The sequence below is a fragment of the Ylistrum balloti genome, unplaced genomic scaffold (genome assembly GCF_031769215.1).
Source record: "Ylistrum balloti isolate Yb309-2 unplaced genomic scaffold, AGI_CSIRO_Ybal_v1 Utg369632, whole genome shotgun sequence".
NCBI classification, from domain to species: Eukaryota; Metazoa; Mollusca; class Bivalvia; order Pectinida; family Pectinidae; genus Ylistrum; species Ylistrum balloti.
Genome location: NW_026781897.1, coordinates 215,464 through 224,656, shown reverse-complemented (window position 1 = coordinate 224,656; position 9,193 = coordinate 215,464). Strand labels below are relative to the sequence as shown.

At 38.7% G+C, this 9,193-nt stretch overlaps 1 protein-coding gene across 1 annotated transcript; it reads left to right on the top strand.

Moving 5' to 3' along the window:
- Positions 1 to 1,540: 1,540 nt before the first annotated feature.
- On the top strand, positions 1,541 to 8,735 carry LOC132552558 (collagen alpha-1(XXV) chain-like). Its single transcript, XM_060216742.1, has 3 exons — positions 1,541 to 1,922; positions 7,737 to 8,218; positions 8,340 to 8,735. Exons 1-3 carry the CDS (start codon positions 1,541 to 1,543, stop codon positions 8,733 to 8,735), a joined length of 1,260 nt encoding a protein of 419 aa, XP_060072725.1.
- The last annotated feature ends 458 nt before the right edge of the window (positions 8,736 to 9,193 follow it).

Sequence of the window (9,193 nt, the reverse complement as noted above, 5' to 3'; positions counted from 1 at the left end):
ATACTGTCCCAACAAGAGACTGGTTAATGACCTTTTTACACGAGACTGTGCTGGAACGGGTGATGAGTAGTGAATCCGAACAGAGAAAATAATTCTTAGAAAAATACAGGATTTTGCAGATCTGAAGCAGCGAAGTTACTTTTCGACAATTATATCGCTGATTTAAATTTCACTTGATGATTTCAGAAGATGATGACATTTAGTATGCTACTTGATGTTTGCTTGCTTCCTCACTGAACAGCATACGGGAGGCCCACCACAAGTTATACAGAACAATGGGAATACAATTCCTCGACAACACAGAATGATCTGTAAACCTGTATGAGAAACACAAACCCCTCTTATCGTATATTCGTTGGATATCGTCGGGAATTCCTTCAGTATCCAATTAATTTATTTGATGTTTGAGATTTGAATAATCATTTAGAGAAACAGATTCAAGTCTTTAGTTGTGATTGACAGATGAACCGTTGACAAGAATTGTCATACAACAGATAAACAGATATCTAACATTTTTCACTTATCATGTTTACTTATTATGTTAGTACATTAGGATGCGTTATCGTGAAATGTACCACAAGCTTGAGAGCCTACATTTATGACCCGAAGGGAAATTTGATGCAAGTTTTATCGTAAACAGACGTCTGTCAGATGTGAATTTCATAATGGACGAATCATCTTGAAACTAAATCCATGTCGTTTCCGGTACCGCGTCGATCTAATCGTCTTCATTCTTTGTTAGATAACTGTTTTAATAATGTTGTACAGCAAATATTAATTATATCAAAATACCAGCCTTCAGATGACAGGATTATCACTTATAGTGAATCCGAATTACAAAGTGTCGGGGTGCGGGGGGGGGGGGTATAAGTTTTAACTACATACCTGTCTGGTTCATTTTCCGATTTAACGTGCGCATATAGAGATCTTCGCCATCAACGTCATATGTAAACATTTTGTACAAACTGCATAAGATGTCAGACTCTATTTAAAAATATATAGGCATTTTCCTCCCTGTCAAGACGACCCTGGATACTTAAACAATCTGTCTGACAGGAAAGAGTATAAAAACATTGATAACGCAGTGGCATTTTTCTATTGCTGATCAGATGGCTATCCTTGCTTGAGAAACTTAAAGCTGTATGCTATATTACACAGCGGCTAAATCTCCATTTGAAAAAGAGTTTCATACTCAGAAATAAACCCTTTCATGCATTTTATTATTTTAAAGTTCGCACGAGTTTCGCAAAAACACGATTTCATTTTATTTTATAATTTTTTTTTAACAAATAAGAACCTTAATTCGGCTATTCGGCTTTTCTGCCTGACGTTAAGATATACGGCTCTTTTTTCGTGAATGTCATTTTCACCGACATCTGCATTACAAGACACGAGTGAAATTCCAAAGAGATATTGGTTGATATTTAACCAGTTATCGGACGTGCAGACAGGCAACTAAAATTGCTGTCAAATACAAAGTGTTTAGCTAAAGTGCATATGACCTGAAATCGTATCAAGTGACATGTGTACCTCAAACCCAATGGAACAAGGAGAAGGAAAAAGACTTACCTCAAACCCAGTGGAACAAAGAGAAAGAAAAATACAAACTTTAAATCCAGTCGAACAAGGAGTCAGGAAAAGACTTACCTCAAACCCTGTGGAACAAGAAGCCATGAAAAGACTTACCTCAAACCAATTGGAACAAGGAGTCAGGAAAAGACTTACCTCAAATCCAGTGGAACAAGGAGAAGGAAAGAGACTTACCTCAAACCCAGCGGAACAAGGAGTCAGGAAAAGACTTACCTCAAACCCTGTGGAACAAGAAGCCATGCTAAGACGACATACCTCAAACCCAGTGGAACAAGGAGTCAGGAAAAGACGACATACCTCAAACCCAGTGGAACAAGGAGAAACATTGGAAAGTTTTGAGGATTTATTTTTCTTTCTTTTTGTTTTTTATTTGTTTATAAGACTTTCATGAATACACCAAAACAGACTTTCATTAATGACCGAGACAGACCAAACCATAGCCCAGGTAATAATATCATTGTCAATCCCCGGATTATCAAGAAGTAGAAAAAAAAACTCCTCCACGTTAATCCTATCGAGCCAGTGACTAACGTGGAAAAGAAAACTGAAAAAGAACAAAAAGCGGATATTCTTTATTGATAAACAGACAACTGTCTTAGGATGTTATGCTTGGAGTTAATGGGGGAATGGTTTTAGGCTGCCAATTCTCTTGCCGTCTTTAGTTTCACTTTGATGGTATCACACACAACACAGCAATATATCTAATGTTTTTTACATAGACTGTGGGCGGATAGAGAAGGGATTAGGGGATGTGGGGGATTACTATGATAATGAGGGGTTTTGATTAAATTCAAAATATTGATTTGATTCAAGGAAAGTAATAGGTTTACAGAAACAATGAACTCACTCGGGACATCTTCAATACACTTACAGGCTTATTAACATACACCAAGTAAACAGGCACAATGACTATTGCTGAAGCCATACCTGTCCTATTCTGGCGCCTACAAGTTAGCGCGCTGACAAGCTGGCAATGATTTTCTCAAAATAGTTAAAGTGACATTGACCAAACAACCCTTAAACTCAAATTTAACAAAGATAGTTTGTTGTTTAATACGAGTAGAAAGTTTGATGAGAATACCTTTAGAGCTGAAAACATCCAGGACGCCGGGACGGACGGACCGATAAAAAAATTCAATACCCCACCCCCTTACCGTTTTGGGACTAATCAGGAAAATATCTCCATATGACTCTGAAGCTTTTAACTACATCGCTACACAATTGTCTATTATTGTTACAGAAATTCAATTACATCTTATTGAAAAATCACTGCATTGAGCTTTCATGTCAAATGCACTTTTAATTTTTTATTTTCAATTAGCAGAATTTTTATCTATTGTTCGAACCTCTCGGATAGTTAAGGTATCGCTTTACTACCTGTATTAAGTATAATTATTTGTAACAATATCACCTAGATAACCCCTTTATCCCAACCATCGAGGAGTAACGACAGAGAACATATACAATCATCAGATACCATGTTGGTATGGTAGAAAGAGGATCATTTGATAAAATCTCTCAGTTTAAACAGTATCTATTTCACACAATCAAGAGTATTCATATACATTACACAATTTTAATTGACTAAGAAAACACCTTGAAGATCATTTTTAATCTATTTAACTCAAAATTCTTAAATCAAGACTTAACAGACCATCGTAAAAAAGATCATTTTTAATCTATTTAACTCAAAATTCTTAAATCAAGACTTAACAGACAATCGTAAAAAAATTGCTTGATGACGTCACGCCAATTATGTCGTCATCATATCTTGTCGAAACCAAACATCAAAGGAAAGCCGTTTATTCAAGTCAGTCGTTAATTTGTGTTCGAGTTTCTGAAAATCTCGTACGAAATGAAAAAAAAACTCAAGATTCCTTTTTTTTGACATAACTTAGAGAACAAAATCAAACGGAGGCAACGATTTTGTAATTTGCACCATTTCCAATTTATGACGTAATGCCATTGTTCATGTGATGACGTGACATTTGGACTCTGAGTGGCGGAGCCAATGAGAAGCACTCCATGGTACAGTACACAGTATTTTGTGATAACTATAAAGCGTCACATCTCTAGTTAATGTTGATCGTTTTTGTATATTTGTATATCTCTTACCACTTTACCTCGTCATAATAAAGTGATATTTGAAAATAAAACCATTTCGGAATTCAAAGTGTTAAAAAGAACATGCCGTTTTAATAGCATACATATCAAATAATTAAATTAAATTAATGTCTTGCAAAAAAACCAGCTAAGATTATGTAGATGAACATACTAACCGAATGTGTTATGACGGCCTCCGGGCACAAATTTTAAACATACATAAGATAGGCTAAAATGCCCAGCCAAGTCAGGCGTACGAGGCATTGATTCTTACCAGAGTTCTCAATACTAAAATAACACAGAACGTTAACTAAATCTACATCTATCAGATGTATTACAGTGGTGTACCGACCAGCAGAATTTAGAATCATATATGTAGGGAAGATGACAATAACCAAATTTAATTTTAAAGGCTTAATAACAATATAAATGTATTTATCTTCTCCTGAATATCAAACGCTTTGAAGGAGAAAATGCAACAGACACACTCATCATACAGACGCCTGGACAGCCATAGTAACAGTGACAACAAAGGCGGAAAACGGACATAACAATTCCAGATATTGAGTCACTATAGACCAATAGAGTGACAAAAAAACAATTTTGAAGGAAAAACTAATATTTAAAAAAATGAAAATCAGCGTTAGGGGAGACATGTGCTACAGGTTAATAACGCGATATTACTGTAGTCTGATCACCGGCGGGAATTCTTTACGATATATCAACTGATCCATCTATCTTAGATAAAAGAAACGTGAGCCTCGGTTTCAATATAGGTGAGATGTTATATCTGTGTAAATCACGTGATACGTCCTGGTTTTATGGTGGGGACATTGAATAAACCGATGTTACAAACATGTATTGTCACGTGTAACGTCACTTTATATTTATCGTCGACGTGGACGTAATTATTATAATTAGAAAAGAAATGTGTACAGTTTCTTCAGCAATTTTTATGCAACAGATTTTAATAAAATAGAGAATCTTACTTATATTATGAGCCTTTCAATACACTGACACGAGCATCAGATAGTACTTATCACAAGCATAAATTCTCAAATTAATTTCTTAACGAGACAGAGAATTCCACGCGAACGGTAATTCTCCACTACCGAGAAAATACGTGACGTCATTAAGACTTCTAAATCTATGCAGCGTTTTCTGTTTGTCCTAGGTTCATTGTCTTTTACATTTTGCTTTCTTACCTTTAAAATAAGATAATCGCCTCCAGCTAATCATTAGACAACAACATCATTACTTCCATCTGCTGTTTATAAATTGTTGAAATGAATCAAACGTTCTCACAGCGATAATATGATATAAATAGATGATATGTTAGGGTTATGCATACAGTGGGTGTAAGACTAGAATAAACATTAAAAAAAGTGAAAACTACCCTGAATACAGGTATCTAGTCACGACGTTTTTACTTCATTTATTTGGCAATAGTCTTATGATTGTGGATGACACCCGATCACATTACATCGGCAGCGAGCTGACAGACAATTACCGCTCAATCTGAATATTATATAGAGAACACCATGTACTACCAATCAACTGGTTGGTCTCGACCAGGGGACATAACCCATTACCTTTTTCCTTGCTGTTGTTAACATAATGTGAGCAGGCACTCAGCTTCCTCCGTGGTCATACTGTTGCCAGCCTCTAATACTCCGGTCCCCAGACGACATTGACCCACCCCCTCCTTCCCATCTATACATTTCGACCTTCCATACTTGGAGGTTGGAATAGTAGTTTTTATCCAAAAACGAGACAAAAGTTTTCATTCCGCGCTGCGATAAATGTTCCGGCAATCAGCTGTTCAAAGCAATCACATATGTAGTTTGTTCTTTTTAAACATTTTTTTGTTTATATACATATATATATATTATTTTTGTTTTGTATTTTTTTGTGTGTGTTTTTTTGTTTGTTGTTTTTCTTTTTCGTCTTGCTTTTTAATCAGCCTGAATTTCCACACAAAATCCTTTAGCGCTCACTGTTAAATAAATGGATTAACAGCATTGACATTGCAGACAATGTGACAAGAGACGTTTTTTCCGAATCCATCAATCTTCATCCATATTTTCTGAAGTGGACCGTTGTGGCCTTCTTCTACTTGGGATCTGCGTTAAAGTCATTCCTAAAACATATCAACTACCTACCTGTACCACGAATCTTCCTCGGCCGAAAATTCGAGATGTGCGGTGTACAACTTTTTTTTAAAGGGTTCGACTTTTTCGAGGATTTGTCGAAATTAGCATCTTTATACCGCACCACATTGTAATATAGTGCGTTCTTCATTTAAAAAATAGGGGTCCTTTATGTTTGAAGCTTTTGGCAAAAATGCGAAAATATGGATTATGGAATACAAATTTTGCTACAGCATTAACAGAGATGTGGTTGTTAATTTGATAAAGAAAAACCAAGGGTAATGAATCACTATCGTATTTCTCGTTAGAACATATTTAAACGTATCACAGCTCTTTAACTGCCACCAAAATCAATACGTAAAGAGTTTATTAGACCCAGATTGACGTATAAAACCGTTTACAGTCGTAAAGCAGTATCACGTAGACGCTTGCAAACTTGCAACGTTGCTAGTTGTCACAAGATCACGGCTTTTAATCAAGATTCAATTTATGTCCAACGAACAGACTGTTCCTGCGATCGCCATTTTCCATGTCTTGAATTTCAACTTCTTTTGATGATTTTTGTACCATTCCTGTGATACCGACGTACCCTTGAATATAGGCTCTCCACGTCTCATCCAATAAGAATTCTAACGTCTATTCCGTGCACGCGCTTGTATCGGCTATGTGTTCCCTAATCGTTACATCACAATTAGTAAATAAGTGAGATACAGGTATAATCTACTTTAAGTCTTGTTGTGAGGATGCAAACTTCTTGAATCCGACATCAAGAATCTAACAAGGGCCCAAAGGGTAGAAATACTGTGTTCACGAAAATTATTTGTCCTCTTCAGTAAGACGATCAATGTGCATGTTGCTGAAACTGTCTTTGCTGTTTACTTAGAAATACTGAAGGGGCAAAATTTGATATCCTACTGTAATTCGATGCTCGGAACCCCTCGACCTCTATCCTTTATCTACTGCAAAGTGCACACTTGTTATTTGCAATTACGTCAGCCATTTTTCGATCGATATCGTAAAACTGTCCTTTAACGAAGGTGTGAAGAATTTAACAGACAAACTGTATACTAACATCTAATTTTCGGTAGTGACAGGATTGCAGATTGTTGTCTTTTCTGTGACGAGGGCGTGGAGAACTTTGAACAAAGACGTTAAGCAGAGCCCTCAGGCCTGATAGTACCTAAGTAATAAGGACCCATTCGTAAAACAATATTCCTGGATTTGGCAGTGTTCCTGATTTTAATAATATCTGGAACACTTTGGTATTTGAAACAGAGTTGCAGTGTCGTACATACGTTGTATTGACAGCCACCAGACGGCGTATGGTAAACAAGATCGATCTGGGGTGTTTTACATGGGCCAAGACTTGTGTCTCAACGGAAATCAGAAAACTCACCCTGTTGTCCGTGTTTCCGCTGTGGTCGCTTGAACTGGCACCTATTATGCTTCGTTGAAATTCCATTTGTACGCAAATCTACCACCAAGGAAAACAATCTATCGGAACTTCCAAACATCTCTGTGTGCATCGTTTATAACTCATTTCTGGATCGGGATCATGATTTCATTGACACAAAATGATTCAATTCCTACAACTTAGCTAAGAAATCAATCTATAAATGTAGTAGTTTATAACGATGATTAAGTAAGTATATATGTAATAATACTAATTTCATGTTAATGATCGTAGTCACTAAACAATAACTGGTCTCAGTATATCTCGACTAAATAAGATGATGGGACCACACGGGGATATTTTACAAGGATTACACGCTATTGGTATGCCATATTCAGGCCATCTGGTGTAACCTCCCTTTGACAAACATTACGTAAATATTTCATTGATATCAAATGCCCTTTAATTACTGATAACGACTTTAGTTTTATTAAACTAAGTATTGCCAGAATATACTTCTAAGGAGTTCCCGGTAGAGGAGGAAAGCAAGAGTTACCGGAGAAAGGGAGGAAAGCATGAATTCACTGAGAAAAGGAGGAGAAATGAGTTCCCAGGGAAGAGGGGGGAGCAAGAGTTCCCATGGAAGAGGGGGAAGCAAGAGTTCCCATGGAAGAGGGGGAAGCAAGAGTTCCCATGGAAGAGGGGGGAGCAAGAGTTCCCATGGAAGAGGGGGAAGCAAGAGTTCCCAGGGAAGAGGGGGGAGCAAGAGTTCCCAGGGAAGAGGGGGGAGCAAGAGTTCCCAGGGAAGAGGGGGAAGCTAGAGTTCCCAGGGAAGAGGAGGGAGCAAGAGTTCCCAGGGAAGAGGGGGGAGCAAGAGTTCCCAGGGAAGAGGGGGGAGCAAGAGTTCCCAGGGAAGAGGGGGGAGCAAGAGTTCCCAGGGAAGAGGGGGCAGCAAGAGTTCCCATGGAAGAGGGGGGAGCAAGTAGCAAGAGTTCCCAGGGAAGAGGGGGGAGCAAGAGTTCCCAGGGAAGAGGGGGTAGCAAGCCCAGGGAGAGGGGGAAGCAAGAGTTCCCAGGGAAGAGGGGGGAGCAAAGAGGGGGGAGCAAGAGTTCCCATGGAAGAGGGGGGAGCAAGAGTTCCCATGGAAGAGGGGGGAGCAAGAGTTCCCAGGGAAGAGGGGGGAGCAAGAGTTCCCAGGGAAGAGGGGGGAGCAAGAGTTCCCAGGGAAGAGGGGGGAGCAAGAGTTCCCAGGGAAGAGGGGGGAGCAAGAGTTCCCATGGAAGAGGGGGGAGCAAGAGTTCCCATGGAAGAGGGGGGAGCAAGAGTTCCCATGGAAGAGGGGGAAGCAAGAGTTCCCATGTAAGAGGGGGGAGCAAGAGTTCCCAGGGAAGAGGGGGGAGCAAGAGTTCCCAGGGAAGAGGGGGAAGCTAAAGTTCCCGGAGAAAATGAGGAAAGAAGGAGTTGCCAGACAAAAGGAGGAAAGAGAGAATTCCCGATGAACAGGAGGAAAGTAGGAGTTCCCGGAGAAAAGCTAGCTGTTGCCAGCAATTGCTCCACGATGGCATGGAACCCGTAACCCAGATGTGTGTGTGGGTGGGGGCGGGTAGTAATTAAGACGGTCAGACGCCTTAACAACTCGGCCACCAAGTCCCATAGCAGTAGTGTCTGACATAATATAGAGATATAACGTGTAAAAATCGTTATGTTGTGCAGCAGTCAAAGTTATACAACAATAATGGACACAGCGGAGATTTAAACAATTTGTTAGGTAAAGCTATAATCAAAACGAGGCGACAATAAATGAACTGTTTACTGTCTTTTCTTAAAATCTTTTTTACAAGTACATGGTCTTTGGTGTTAATAACAGAAAGAATGAAGTAAATACATAAATTTGTCCACGAGAATATGTATATATAAACATGATTTACTATGACAAGCGCCGTTCTAAAATGCCACG

Coding starts and splice junctions, on each gene's coding strand:
- LOC132552558 (XM_060216742.1), top strand. CDS start 1,541: ATGGAACAAGGAGAAGGAAAAAGACTTACCTCAAACCCAGTGGAACAA. Junction 1,923..7,736: donor ACAAGGAGAAACATTGGAAA/GTTTTGAGGATT, acceptor TATTAAACTAAG/TATTGCCAGAATATACTTCT. Junction 8,219..8,339: donor CATGGAAGAGGGGGGAGCAA/GTAGCAAGAGTT, acceptor AAGAGGGGGGAG/CAAGAGTTCCCATGGAAGAG.